The sequence below is a fragment of the Convolutriloba macropyga genome, chromosome 7 (genome assembly GCF_964194025.1).
Source record: "Convolutriloba macropyga chromosome 7, txConMacr16.3, whole genome shotgun sequence".
NCBI lineage: Eukaryota > Metazoa > Xenacoelomorpha > Acoela > Convolutidae > Convolutriloba > Convolutriloba macropyga.
Genome location: NC_134474.1, coordinates 30,175,412 through 30,191,429, shown reverse-complemented (window position 1 = coordinate 30,191,429; position 16,018 = coordinate 30,175,412). Strand labels below are relative to the sequence as shown.

The 16,018-nt window shown below is 33.4% G+C and overlaps 1 protein-coding gene across 1 annotated transcript in view; it reads left to right on the top strand.

Annotated features, from left to right (window-relative positions):
• Positions 1–13,229, top strand: part of LOC142342766 (uncharacterized) — a 51,589-nt gene extending 38,360 nt beyond the window's left edge. The window contains exons 8-15 of the mRNA XM_075394311.1: positions 3,077–3,294; positions 3,566–3,723; positions 4,029–4,102; positions 4,373–4,517; positions 8,965–9,143; positions 9,745–9,858; positions 12,318–12,440; positions 12,940–13,229. Coding sequence (XP_075250426.1) covers positions 3,077–3,294; positions 3,566–3,723; positions 4,029–4,102; positions 4,373–4,517; positions 8,965–9,143; positions 9,745–9,858; positions 12,318–12,440; positions 12,940–13,035 — 1,107 coding nt within the window. The 3' untranslated portion in view covers positions 13,036–13,229. The remainder of the gene's footprint in view (positions 1–3,076; positions 3,295–3,565; positions 3,724–4,028; positions 4,103–4,372; positions 4,518–8,964; positions 9,144–9,744; positions 9,859–12,317; positions 12,441–12,939) is intronic.
• The last annotated feature ends 2,789 nt before the right edge of the window (positions 13,230–16,018 follow it).

Genomic DNA, 16,018 nt, shown 5'->3' with positions numbered 1-16,018 from the left:
AAAACAAATTTTCAAAGGATGTCCTACTCATTGGTCGAGACAAAAATAAATTGATAACTGAACTGAATCTGACAAATGATCATTTCTCTCATATAGCCCTTGTTTGCTTTTTTAATGCGCTCCCTTCATGCACTCCCTTCATCACTAAGGATTTTTTCTAGTGCATTTGTGGGGATGAATCAAAATATTACAACTCTATTTTTCATTAACTCTATTTTTCATAGAAAGCAGAATTGTTTTCGGTTTTATAATTTTGAACTTTTGACAACTTAATGATGTTCAACTGCTAAACTGGGCTACTTGATTCTAAATAGAATTTTATTTTGACTTAATCGCGTAAAAAGTAGTAAGACTTTAGCTGTTCAATAAGCTCAAAACTACGTCATTTTACACAAATTAAGCATTCCAAAACCTTATGAGTCACAACTTGATGCCCAAAAAGGCTTCCTTTTAACTAAATTCAAGAATTTGGACAGCAGTACGAGCTCACTGCAGTCAACTTAGTGGTTCTAAACTAAATATAAAGCTGCAGAATTGAGTTTATTTTTACATACAATCTGCTCCTCAACATAAAAATTCACAAATTGGGCATTCCGACACAACGTAGACTCAACGACGCAACTGTCTCTGAGTCGTATATTTTCTTGCCTTGTGTTGGCCAATTTTTGTACAATTTGAAAACATCTCTTCGTATATTACTGTAGAAGATATTTGCTTCACTTTTGATTTTTTCATCATGTTTTACACCAAAACGGCATTCACTTTATTATTTTTAAGTATTTTGAATTTTAGCTAATTTAATGATTTTTGCCCCAGAATCAGAGAAAAAAGGAAAATATTTTGACTGCTTTTGCTTCGCTCTATTATATTAAAAAAGTTCGGTATCATTTCGCAACGTTATTAAATTTGTTGTTGTAACATTTATATAACTAAAGTTTCTTGTGTTCTTTGTAGTGACATCAAACTTGACTTTGATGGCTAGACTGCTATCTTATTGCAATGGAAAACGTTTTGGAATGAGCAGTGTTAACCCCAATTTTCAAACATGTTCTTTGCTTTCACCTTTTTTTAGTTTGTTTGTCGAAATGATTTCCAAAGAAGACCAAATTGAAATCAGCAATAGATTTCTCAAATCGTTTTTTAACACAAATTAAAAACTAGAAGACACATATCAGATTTCTTGTAACCATTTTGTTACACCGTATTAGCAGTTTTGAATTACCTTGGTCAAATTTGACTAAGATTGTAACTTAATTTTGCTATGCAATTACATAGGAGCCAGTGGTAAAACCAATGACATCCACGCCAAGTCCAAGCAAAATCTTGGATTCCCAAAACCCCCTTTCCATATCCACGCAAGATCATGGTATTGGATTCTCCAAGAACCGCTCGATCTTGGCAGCACCTTGTGTGGTTTTCCATTTTTTGCATTTTTGTTCTACAAATGTTCTGATTAGAACCCAAAGCGACTCAAATTACAAAATTTGGGTTCAATTGTCCCGGATCTTGAAAAAATATATGTAATTTGTTGAGCCCTTAACACCATTTACAAGATATTCCATAATCTTGACAATATTTTGCGTGGTTTCTCAAGGTTTAGTGTTTTCTTCTATTGACCCAACTGGAATCCAAAAGAATAGAACACCAACTATAACACACTGGAAGCGCTAGTTGTTGCCTTTGGATGAATTCAACAGTCACTCGTTTTTTCTTAACAGTTCATCAACCAATCTAAAAACCATTTATGTTGAAAACAGAAAACTTGGAAAGACATGCAGATTTTGGGTTCCCTCGGAACACTTCCTGGAATCACAGTATTTTTTTGGAAAACTGACTCTTTTGGTTTTTCTGCTTTTTTCATCACGTAAACGCCCCGAAAGGATTATCGACAGTAAATTATCACTCTCAAAATTTCAACAAATCTTGGAAAACACGCCAAGACTTCCAAGATCTTGGGTTCCGAAGGGCACACTTCGAAGAACAGAGTCTTTCCTGGAAAAATGGCTTTCCCATCTTTTGTGCTTTCTGCAACATAGAACGCCCTAAAATAAACTAGCATTCTCCATGATTTTCAACAAATATTGGAAAAACAATCTCAGACTTCCAAGATCTTGAAATCCAAAGGGAGCGTTTCCAAAGACGTGCACGTTCCACGCGAGCGTGTCTAAGGTCTTGGCAAGATTTTGCAAGTCCTCGCGTGATTTTCTCAGGATCTTGGATCTCATCGCTTGGGATCGCGAACTGGTATTTATATGATCTTTGCGGAATTGGATTATATTCAAAAGGTATGCGATCTTGAAGGGAATTTGTAACGGAATTCAGTAAAAAAAAGCGAAAAATTCAGAAATGCCAATTCCAAGATAAAAATCTTGTAGCTTGAAATCTGATTTTGAGCTTGACGCAGTTCCTTTTATCGAATTTACAGAACATAAGATCAAAGTAAAATTTATCACAGCTTAAAAACTTGAAATAAGAAGAAAAATCTCAAAATTTTTTCTTAACATTAAGGCGCATGGTTAGCGAACGATGATCTGATTCAATTACTACTTAGTTCAATATAGCGTATAAAAAGCCACAAAACCGTGAGTTTTGGAAGTACTTTTTTGAATACAGTGGAATTGGATCATCAGAGTGTGGAATTGAGTTGAGCAGAGCAATTCCACCAAATTATGACAACCATTTTTGCGGATTTCAGACTACAAAGGATATAGCCTGACTTCAGCAACTGAACATAACCAAGTGCAAGTTCCACGCGGGCTAAATCAGCCAAATAAATTTCAGGTCTGCCTGTGCAGTGTAATGTTGTTCATACGCCAAATTTTTTCCCGTTTTTGATTTTCCGAACTTAGGTTATTTTATACTGTTCGCATTTAAACTTTCGTATCGTCCTGCAAAAGCGCTCCAATGGAACAGAAATTTTTGTCAGACTGGAAGCATCCCAATGAAAAACAGTTTGCTTTCAAAACCAAAACAATTAGGATGCAGAGGTTTATCTTGCTTTTTAAATCATTTAAACAAGAAGCATCTGCTGCATATTGAAAATCCTTGAGATACCGAGCTTCCTTGTTCTATTTAGGAGCGCAATGAGCTTGAGAAGATCCAAAAAGAACATTTAAAAAGTGAAAACAACCTCAGTTTGCTTAAACGAAACATAGAAAACATGGAACTACAATCAAAAGAAGCCGAAAGGGAGAAAGACGCAATAAAGCTGTCTTTAGAAGACCTTCAGGGGTCAAAAGGAGTACTCGAATCTGAAATATCAGGGCTACAGAAAACAATCGACAGTGCAAAAAGGTCAGCTGATTCAATTACCTAATTTATAAAGCCGCAAATCTTGAAAATAAAAAAAAAATGGGAGAAAGTTTGTCATTAAAATGTCAATCTTTGGAAAATGGGAAGATCTAATTTATCTTTCCCTATTGTAGAACAAGATAGTTAGCAGTAATTTTGCTCCAAAAAGAATTTTTTGTACATTTACAGGAGAGGAGGAGATCTGAGATCTAAATTAAAGTTTGTCAATAATCATATCCAAAATCAGAAGGTTACAATACCTGTGTCGTTTCAGTGGGGTGGAAAAGTCAAAGGATGAATTGGAGGCAATTAAAGAACTAACCAACCAACAATTGAAAGAGAATCAGTCGTTAGAGGTAGTCAATGAGCAAATGAGAGCAGAATCAAACTCATTGAGCCAGCAGATACAATCTTTGAAAGCGGATTACAAAAGTGAGCTTTGTTTCTTTCAAGTGAACGTACCTGCATAGTCTAACTAATAAGATTTTACTATGATAACAGTAACTTTTAAAAAATATTGTGAGGGGACGCTGTTATCGCATGATAATAAATGCTGATGAAAATGCAGTTTTAAGGAATAAGATTCTTAGTAATTAGATAAACATTTTTTAACGAATAAAAAGTCAAGACCTTCCTCGTTTTCTCTGCATAAATTTTTGAAATTTTTATCAGTGATTAATAAAAAAAACCTCATTTGAGTACCGAGCGATAGGTTCCATGTTTTCATTATATTTCAGAATGCTCAGATTTGACAAAGACCATTGCAGTAGAGGTGGAAAACGGCAGTGCAAAAATTAACAGCTTGAACGAGGTAATTAGAATTACCTAGCACATCAACTAATTCAAATCTTGCATCGGTGAAAATTGCATCGGTGAAATTGCATTGCGCGCTAGAATTACGTAATAGCCAATAAACTTCGGGCTCATAAATGATATTGGACGATGACCAGCGAGACGGTTTGATCAGATGTTACTTTGGTCTAGGTATGCCTGTTCAGAATTCATATTTATCTAGGGTCTCAAATTGGGTTTTCACAGATAACTTTATCAAATTTTCCCGTAATATTTCAATGTGTTTGAGGTCATATCCACTTTGAGTCAGCAAATATTGGACCAGGAGAGAACACTTAAGGAAAAACAACACCAAATGATGGAGTTGGATCGACATTCGAACTCAAACAAAGATCTACAAAACAAAATTGAACAGCAGAAAAGAGAAAGAACAGGTATCGAACTAAAAATATCTTGCACGAAGATGTCAATTGACATTTCATCTTGTCACAATTAAAGTTGAAGGAAACGCACGCGTAGACTTTAGTCAAGAAAACTTATTCGATAACGTCTTGCGATTCATGTTTTGAGATAAGTGTTTTAAGCATGTTTTGACAACAGTGACACTATTGCAAACCGCAGTTCAAATTTACTAAAAATTGGAAATATTTGTCTATATTATCTACAGACGAAAATGTCAATTGACATTTCAACTTGTCACAATTAAAGTTGAAGGAAACGCACGCGTAGACTTTAGTCAAGAAAACTTATTCGATAACGTCTTGCGATTCATGTTTTGAGATAAGTGTTTTAAGCATGTTTTGACAACAGTGACACTATTGCAAACCGCAGTTCGAATTTACTAAAAATCGGAAATATCTGTCTATATTATCTACGAAGCCTGTTTTTGAACTAGCGTGAAAAGTTACAAAACTTAGTCACTAGTTTCCAAGCTCACTGCCAACGCTGTATGTTGCAATTTCCTGTCAACGCTTAGAGAAGGGAAATGTTGGAAATCCTTAAATGGAAATCCTAAAATTTTTTACAAGCTTCTGACCACCTACACGACGAAAAAGTCAAGCAACAAATCGCGAGCAGGTCTCTTTATGAGAATTTTCAATATCTAATGTAATACACGATATAAAATGAAGTTTCCAAAAAAAACTGCGCATGCAATTTTAAAGATTAATTTTCTTCTTGAAGAGAAATACAGCCTTGAGTACATTCATCATTACACTTAAAGGATTGACGGATCAAAAAATAAATTTCATTATTTTAAAAAATAATGCAAAAATGCAAGATTCATTTATCTGTTTCTTCTGAAAGCAATTTTTACTTTTGTCAATTTAGGTATTTGTTTTGTTTTGATTCTGTTCTCTCTTTTTTAAAAAAGGCAAGACTTTTAGTAGAGTGTTAACATAATCACGTGAAAATTTTTTAACGTTGATTTTTGTTTCGACCCCACCTTAGTGGGAGGGAAGACATATATACATATATAAATATATATATATATATATATGTATATATATATATATATATATATATATATATATATCCTCAAACGATTTTTTCTCACTCAGTTTTCGCCGATCTATACATTCATCGTAGAGAATTGTGAGTCGAAATTGATTTTTGCGGGGATAAATCGAGGCTTAAAATTTGTGAATGGTAGACCGATTTCCGTTGTTTTTGTTCACAGTTTCCGTAACTTTAACCCAAATTTGCGTTAATTTTTCTAAAATGTCTTAAAATTGTGAACAACAGTGTTAATGGTTTTACCTCTAATGATAGAGAAAGATTGCTTAATGGTATTATATTTTATCTAAAATTTTGCAATTTTTTCGAATTTCAAACTTCTCGTTAATGATTTTGCCATTATGATTTCCAGCCCACTGTGTTTAAATTTGCCAGAATTAGAGACCCTAAAACTGCAAACACTATCTTTTAAACTCCAAAAGGGCTAATTTTGATACCACTTTCTATAACAGTCAACTTTGAATTAAAACATTGCCCAATTTTTGCAGATAAAAACTCGATATATATCCATAATACATCACTCATTTTTAATATAGTAAAAAAAACTTCCCAAACAATTAATTTCTTGAATAGTTGGAACAATTAGGTGTTTTCTGGGACCTGAAAATATATCACGGCTATATTTTCTCTCTTCGTAGATTCTTCTAACAACAATTTTTGTCTTCTTTTTTATAAATGGTACTGAATAATAGGAATTTAAACCCTGGCTCATTTAAATCACAATTAAGCAAAATTCAGCTTCAATGAACATAACGTAGTAGATTTTGAGTTTGAGCTCACGGTTTTTATGGCTTCGACAAATTGATTTTTAAAATTAAAATGAATTCTTGAGTTCTGCCTGCACTTATCGTTTCTTCTGTAGTATAAAGACTTTGCCTCAGGGATTTCAGAAAAATCAGACTTAATTCTTTAAAAATTACAAATGAAACTATAACATATGTTCAGTTGATATCGAATGGCCCTTATGACTTTGTATTCACTTGTTTTCAGGAAAAATTGTGAAACTTTTGAACTCAGCGTCATTTGTATCAAACCATCGTCAAACTGTTTCTTAATCTCAGGAATAACAACTCAATTTTTTTGTCATTGCGAAATAAAATTCAAATTCTATAATTGTTCTAGTTTCAATTAATGGTTCTTGGCTTTGTACGAGTTTCCAGAAAACTGTTGTGATTTAGAACCTCTGCCCATTTTCTGAGGTTCGTTTTTTGCTTGACAAAATATCACATCAATTACAGGTCCCACTGATGTCTAAAGAATGCAGAATGGAAGCGACTTAAAGTCCATTGTGAATATCTTATGCTTTCTACGGCTGCAACACCATTCTCTCGCAAAAAATATTCGAATTTTTATTTTTTACATGTCCAAATTGTTTTTTTTGTAGTCAATCCGAATAATCTAGATCAACAAAAACTTCAATTGCGTGAACCTCGGATGTAAAAATGAACCAACTCTATAGTTCCATATTACAGTTAAGTTTTGTTATCATTCAGATAAAAAATTTTCAAAAAAAGTGGTTTTCGAGCCTTTTGATTTTTTTCTTGTGTTCTTCAACATCTAACTTAGGCTCATTATTGATGGCTATGATCAACTTTCTGCTGAACCAAAATTTAAATTTTTTGTTGATCTTTTATTACTGATGTTTATAGAGCTTAGACAATTTGTTTTAATAAGAATTTTTTGAGTTTCTTTTACTGGTAGGTTTTTCATGTTTATGTCTTCTTCACTTTCACCCTTCAAAAAAATAGCTAACTGATAAACAAAAGTGATTCATGTAAATCCATTAACAAGCTTTCAGTTGATCATAGCTTTTAAAGGTTTTTTTATTTGGACATAGTTTAATGGCTTCAATATGGTGATTTCGGAAAATATTCTGTTAAATTTTGAGTTCTGTCCGTGTTTTCGTTTTTGTATTTTTTTGACTTAGTCTCACAACTAACAAACCCAAATGGTTTTTTCTATAGAACTGCAAGCTAATCTGTTTTTGTTTTCAGTTTAAGTCAATTTTTTATGACTTTGAAAATTTCTGTTCGAAAAGAATCAGAACCTTTCAATTTGTCAGTTTTATTTTTTTTCTGCCAATAAGTAGCTTTGTTGTTGTAAAAAACACTTTGTATCTTCTTTCTAGCAGGCGAAAATCCAATTTTAATGACTGGTTTGTTTTCTGATTGTTTCCTGGCTAAGATAATCGGTGTTTTTATTTAAAAAACGTGATTTTGTATATCTGTGAGTTTTTGAGGTTGTTCTTTGTTTCCTTAGCACAAAAAGAAACTAATGAAGAGTTCCCATTGGCATTGCAAGATTGGGCAAATGAATTTATAATACTCTCAGTGAGTACATTACTGTTTTAACGGCTCCGACGCTGTGTTATCGGTTAGGCATTTGAATTTTAATATAAATTTTGCCTGTTGTGGTCGCATGACAAGATCAGGATAATGAAAACTCAGAAAAGTGTACTTAAGAAGTATAGATCCAGTGGTTCTGATTGCCTTATCAAGTGTACATCAGGGGGTCTGAATTTTCACTTTTCATGATGTCAGTTGATACCTAATGTTTTTTATTATTTTAGTGAATAATGTTTACAAAAATGGTACCTTGTTTTTGAACATCGCTTCTTCTTCAGTCATTTTTCGTATTGTTACGGAGTCTCATTATGGAGAGGTCGCATGTGGTTTAATTAATGTACATGACAATTTGTTGTTTAGATTGTATTTGGTTACACTTCGATTTTGCAATTGTGTTTTTTTTTAATTTTTTGTGTTTTGTTTTATGACATCCAGTTTTCAGTGTAATTAATGTTTTTTATTTGACTTTTACTTTTGTTTTGTTTGTTTAGCGTAGTCTCCTTGCTGGCAGTTTTCAACAACCTTCTAATGCGGCATTTTTTATAATTCATTAAGTGGTTTGTCGAACAATTTGTGATTTTTGAAAGTTTTCTATCTCTTCCTCATCTGTTGGACCATTAAGTCAAAAATGCGGATGAGCGGGGGAGGAGCATTATATGCAAATGTACGTTACCCAGCCTCCTTGTTTGATTTTAAATTATTTGTATATTTGCTTCTCTTTAGGATTTTTGCCATAAATTATTTAACAACTTTTTGAGGAGGAAACCCTTTTGGTCTATCCGCGGTAAAAAAAAGTTAATGATGGACCTATATTGCAAGAGTATTCAGCATGAGTATTTTCGACTGATAAGTTGCTAATGCATCTTTTATATATGATATTTACGACTATAAGACAAAATGAAACAAAAGCTCCAAAAGCTCAAAGCTGAAGCGTAAATATTGTATAAAATTTCACCGCTTTTGTGTGAAAGCACAGTCTCAAAAATTGTTCAACATGTTCGACTTTAACTCGAAATTTCAGAATTGGAGAAAAAGTTAGCTGAACTTACAACGCAAATGGGCAAATTGATGAATGAGTTAAAACTGCTGAAGGCAAACGAGCACAAAACAACTGAAAGAAACAGTCAACTGAAGCAAACAATTTGCAGTTTACGAGCTGAACTCAGCCGCGCTCTACAAGACAGGAAGGTATTAGAAAAGGTACGCGAGCAAAGAAAATTAATAATGGGGTCAACTGTGATGATAAGTACTGACATGATTCCTGGTAAGGTCAAATTTGCGACCTCTTAGTAGTTTGCTAACAAGAGAAACTAAACCCTCATTTCCTGACCGAACAGTTACCAGGAAATCGTCTGGAAATTAGTTTTCTGTGTTATGCGGTGGGATACCTCGGAGCTGTCCAGAAGGGTTATGAGGTGCAATTTGCTGATCGAATTACCAGGGAATTGCAAATCTTAGCCAAACTAGAATTGTTCCTGTACTTATCTCGCCATTGATGATTGGTGGGTTTGGAAACTTACGCCAATTTCCCAACAAAGCCAGAGGAATTATTTTCTTTGAAAAGTTACCAGAAGTACGAAGACACATTTCAGAAAACTAATTTTGGCAAATTTCAAATATTATTCTGCTTTTAACAAACAATACCCCTTTACACCTCAATTATTTTTCGTTCAATAGAGCGCCACAAAATATTGCGGCAACTTAACAATAAATGAGTTGTCTAAGAAATGTCCTGTAAAAGCAGTAGCTAAGTTTTATCTAATTAAAGATTGAAGTTTAATCTGACGTAAAATAATTTCAGGACATGGAAGATTTTGGGCGCGAGAAGTTTGATTTGAAAGTCGAGATTGCAGAACTGAAGTTAAAGAGCAGCGATTATTCAGAGGCATCAGTCATATCACAGGATACTTCTCAGGTTTGTTTTTGTGTATAGAAATGAACGAGTTCCAAGCGACACATAACAGAAAAGTTAATCTCACCAACAAAAATAGGCAATTTTACCTCAAATAGCACTCTAGCTTATCTGAAACGTAGAGTAATTTTGCCCTACCTTAACTTACCTCAAATTTACCAAAGAACTACCTCAAAATTATGGGGCGCTATACCTTAAGTGTTTAGCTTAACAATGCCTTAAATATTACCTCAACTGTTATGGTTAAAAATAAGGTAAAAATTACCTTAAGTAAACGGTCACTGGTAGAATCACACAAAGTCAAACACACAGAAACATTGGAAGTTCGTCACACAGCATAAAGTGAATTTCCGAAAAGTAAGTGGCCAGATAATTATCTTTCAATGCCAATTCTAATGCTCACCAGGGTTGCTCTACAGAGATTTCCAACGATGGATAATAGCTCGCAAAAAACAGCGACATTCATCATTGCCATTTTCCATTTGTAAAAAGACCAGGTTTGAAATAAAGTTTAAAGCATAGAATTTTCACATTGCGGAGCCTTGACTTCATAAATAAAAAAGTTATGAAATATTGTTAAAATTCACAATTTTGTCATGGGTAAAAAATTTGCGAACAAAAATTTCTCATAAATGGAAATTCTGTGACTAAATTTTGATAGGCACCTAAGCGGGAAAAACTTATTTCAAAATTTTCTGAGTTATTAGATCAACCCACCCGGAACGAATTTGAAGTCTTGATCAGTACTTCTTCAGTGAAATACACTTGAATTGACAAATCAGTATTCGTCAGGTATTATCTCAAGTCTTAAGACTTGTGAAGACATGTCAAGACTTGCTCAAGACTTGTCAAGTCTAATTCAAGTCTTGGCCGAGACTTGACAAGCCTTGAGTCAAGTCTTGACCAAGACTTGACCAAGGCTTGGCACTTCTTGATTATTGCACAGTTGAGCAAAGTAGAGTTTTAAGAAAAAAATGTTTTTAATCAATGCACTTCAAAATTAGCAAAAATTGGTGTACAAAATTTTACGAGAAATTTGCTAATCTGATCAAGCTTAGCATTTCTGAGTTGAGCATATACCAGCGTCAAAATGTACCATATATTTACCCCAAAAACAAATGGTTTCTCAATGGGCAGAAAAAAGTGGCCATGACTGGTATTTTTGGGCAATATCAGATTTTTTTTTCATTCTCCATCAAAAGAACATTGTGGAAGTGCTCATGTTGTCTTGTACTTCTTTTTGCTTTTTGGAGACTTTTTAGGCAGGCTACCGTAAGTGGCGGCTTTTTGTCGTTATCAAACAAAAGCAAACCTTAAGACTTGTGAAGACATGTCAAGACTTGCTCAAGACTTGTCAAGTCTAATTCAAGTCTTGGCCGAGACTTGACAAGCCTTGAGTCAAGTCTTGACCAAGACTTGACCAAGGCTTGGCACTTCTTGATTATTGCACAGTTGAGCAAAGTAGAGTTTAAAGAAAAAAATGTTTTTAATCAATGCACTTCAAAATTAGCAAAAATTGGTGTACAAAATTTTACGAGAAATTTGCTAATCTGATCAAGCTTAGCATTTCTGAGTTGAGCATATACCAGCGTCAAAATGTACCATATATTTACCCCAAAAACAAATGGTTTCTCAATGGGCAGAAAAAAGTGGCCATGACTGGTATTTTTGGGCAATATCAGATTTTTTTTTCATTCTCCATCAAAAGAACATTGTGGAAGTGCTCATGTTGTCTTGTACTTCTTTTTGCTTTTTGGAGACTTTTTAGGCAGGCTACCGTAAGTGGCGGCTTTTTGTCGTTATCAAACAAAGGCAAACCAACAATAAAAACTGTGCTCAATACTTGTCCCAATACTTATATAAGTCTTCGCCAAGACTTGCACAAGACTTGTCAATTTTTGGCCAAGAATTGCGCAAGACTTGTTGTATCTTGGCCACGACTTGACTCAAGACTTGCCAAGACTTAAGACTTGATTTAAGACGTGCAGGTCTAAAAAGTAACATGATCAGCGCTCCGATACAGTACTGATCTAAGACAGAATCAGTACTGAATAAACTTGCAAAAATATCAGAATGAGATCAACCCCTAACAATAAATTTCAATAAATCCTGGCTATTTCAATCATGCCATAGTTTTGCAAGGATTTTCTCTGAATCATGCGAACTGAAATGTATGATTTTTGTCTCCTTATATTTTCTCTCTTGTCTTGATTATTCAACGTTCTTATTGCACATTTTTGAGAGCGCTCCTTGGAAATCGTCGAAACCATTTTTGAAAAAACCAGCCTTCATACCGTTGTGCCAGTCACATTTATGAGTTTATAATCAAAAATTTTCGATAAGTACAACAAAATAAACGTCCACAATGTCGTGTGTGAAAGAAAATGCTGTGTTATATATATATATATATACATATATAAAAACTCAATTTGTTATAGTTAACATTATAAAACCTGCTTTAGAAATCTGATATTGAGTTGTTCAACATCTCTGCAATTTCCAATAAATCTGCAGCAGCTGAGGATGAGCTTCTAACACCGAAAGCGACATCGAAGACCAGTAAAAAGTCACCAACAGAAGTCAAGGTGAGTTAACTATCGTATCAATGCCCGAAAGTGAGATTAACATAAAAATTCAGGCAGATCATTAAATAGATCATTATAAAAAATTCGAAGGACTCGTTTTTTGTGTGGACACTGTTTTTTGCGCGGTTTATTTGTGAAAAATAATCATGATAGCTGAGTGGAAAATTTAAAATCTCGGTGTAATCAATTTCCCGTGTTGCTGTTCATACAAAAATCGTACAAGGCGATCTTTATGATTCGTGATAATCACAAAAGGTGATTCCTGATACTCACGTACACGTTTTTGACACATGTAAAAAGTTGTCGACAATAAGAGCGTACAAAAACGCTATATAGCGCCGATGGCAGATACCATTTAACGGTCAAGGTTCAAGCAATCGAACGTGTAGTAAACTGCTAAAACTACATGGTACCAAAATTACTAAGAAGTGAAAAACTGGGCTGACCACGTTGAAAAGGAATCAGATTCATTGCAGCATAATTTTTGTTTGTATTTCAGAAAATGCTACAACAGCAGCTCGAAGACGCTGAAAACAAGTTTACCCAACGAAGGCGGACTTCTTTAATCAGCAGTACAAAATCACCAATTTTTTGAAAGATTAAATTTTTCACAGAAATGCTTCTATACGTCATCTTTGTGAAAGGAATTGCCTGCAATCATGTTTTTAGAGAACACTTGTTTTTCCTAAACTATTTGCTTTATCGAAGATGCTGAAAAGTGAGTGTACCGATCCATGCGACTTGATAATTCACTCCTGAGCCAGTAAATTATTCGATTTTCGTTTTTAAGATGACCAGAACTCTGATTACCGAATTTTGCAGACGGTTCACATTGTTTTCTTCTAATGCACATTCTTGCTCTTTTTCTGACATGAGAAGAAAACGAGAACACATTTGCCAAGAAACGACATCTCAACCAGAGACAAAAAGAAAATGCATACTCAAATGGTATAATATAGAGAAACGAAAAATGTTAAAACTCAATCACATTGGCGAGCATGGGAATGTAAAGAATGTTTGAACACACAATATAGCTGCATATTAAAAAAGAGCCATGGAAGGGTTTATCAAAAATAATAATTATTGCATTTTCAATATTTTCATCACGACAATTTCATTAGATATTGCGACAATTGCCCAACCGAGGACCATCTCTTGCCTCAACTGGAGGAACGGATAATAAACTTTTATCAAAAAACACTAGTTGGCAAATAATTGCTTCTAGCGAATATACGTACTCGAATTTGTCACTGTTTTTTGTTCGCTAGAAATATTAACAAGGAGGCTCTGTAATGTGCGTTTGCACATTAATTTCCGACCCCGCTCATCTACATTTTTCACTTAATTGCCTACCAAATGAAGAAAATAAAAAATAATTATATCGTTCAACAAACCATTAAATGAATAAAAACAATATACCTTAGAGGGCGAATGAGACCTGTCATTATTGCGACTACTAGAAAAGAAAACGACAAAAATCAAACTATTACAATTATTAATTACGACCAAAACTCGATGCCATTTTTTTAAAAACAACTAATTACCAAATCGAAATGGCGTCAGATAAAACCTTTACTAAATAAAAACAAAACCTGTATTTCTTTGAAAAAAAAATATGATACTTTTCCTCAATGCGAATTGATAACAAGTCGACAAAGAAGGAGCAAAAGGGCAGTTTAAAAAATCAATGCTACTTTTTTGAAAAAAAAAATTAACGCCAAACTGATTAAAAACAATGTATCAACTGAAATCATTGAGAGATTCATTTATACCTCCATAGAAAATGATTGAGACCTTTAACTATCCAGGATATGTCATGTGACTACAGAAAGAACGACAAATACAGGCAAAAACAAAAACCCATAGAAAAACTAAGCTACAACTTAACAGAAATAAAATTGGCAAAGCTCAAAAATCCATACTCTTTTTTGAAGACAAAAATTTTCAAAACTCATAAAAAACATAAGCTTTCAACTAAAAAAGTAGACAGGTTATCTTGCAAAGTCACAGAAAGCTAATTTTGCCTGTTATTATTGAGACTAAATTACAAGAATATAAAATAACAAAAAATTCAAGCAGAACTAAAAAATTTCACAAACAACTTTACGAAGCCACAGTGTTGAAGCCATCAAAAAAAATACTAACCACGAGAAACTTAAATCTTTGTTTTTGTCTCCTTTGAACATCATAAAGTCGTTCTAAAAAATATTTATCTCAAAATGCTGGCAAATAAACCGTAAACTGTGAAAAGCATCTAAAACTCACAAAATTCTATTAAAACAAATTGACTAAGCCTTAAAGACACCAGTCAAAACTTTTAACGACACAGAAAAATTATTGTTTGGTTCAACAAAAGTTATCAAGATCTCTCATTAATGAGTCTAAATTACGAAAATGGTACGAAAAGTGAAAATTCGAAAAAATTACGAAAACCAGAATAAAAGGGAAAATTTTAAGAAAAACTATAATTTCTCTTTTAAAAAAATCATAAAAAGTCATTAAAACTATTAGTTAAAAACCGATATTAGTCGTGGAATTCTTTTATATGTCTGTAAGTGGCCTTCGAGAACTTTTATTACCTAATATAGGGCAAGCGAAAACAAAACAACAACAAACACAGGGCAATTTTAAAAAAGAACAGCCAAATTCTGAAAGAGAACGAAGTCTCAGCCCTTAAAACCGTTATTTAAAAACAACCGCCACAAAGAAAACTTTGTGTTTTATATGAAAGAGACTTGACCTGTATTTACTGACAATAAGCTAAAATGACAGAAATGAGATTTAAAAAAGTTGACATTTTCAAAAACTCACTGAACTTTTTTTTAAAAAAATTATATTCAACGTCATAGGAGACATCAGATAACAACTGAATGCATTGTATATGTTCATTTAAACATGCTTTTAATTATATTAGCGAAATTGAGCCGATTTTTTTTGCAAAAGTTACGGAAAATGTGAATAAAAACCTCGAAAACTCCTTGTAAAAAAACGAAATTTGAAAAATCTTTTTAATTCCATATTCTAGGATGTACGTGCTTTGTGATGATACCACACACAACTCTCTACAATGAATATATCGATCAGCCAAAATTGTCTGAACAAAAGAAACAGTTGAGTATATAGTTCCTCCCTCCCCACTGAAGTGGGGTTCGGAACAACAAACTTTTAATTAGGCAGAAATCAAAGAAAACCTGAAGTGGGGTTCGGAACAACAAACTTTTAATTAGGCAGAAATCAAAGAAAACCTGATTGGTAAATAATAGCATGAAAGTCTCTCAAATTTCTAATTGCTGATTACAACGACATAATACAGATTACCATTTACGACTATCAAGTCGCATTAGAATTTTAATAAATAAATTATATCTCAGGTAGTTAACAATAAAATTAGCCCAATAAAAATTTCGGCTAATTGGAACCATTTCAGCATACAGAAAATAGATTCAAAAAAGATTTGCTAAAACGGCTATTTAAAAATGGTACGGCTATTTAAATTTAAAAAAGATGAAGAATATCATCAATACTCTTTTAAAAAATATATTATCACCCCAGAAGCAGCAATAAGCAATTGTTGGACA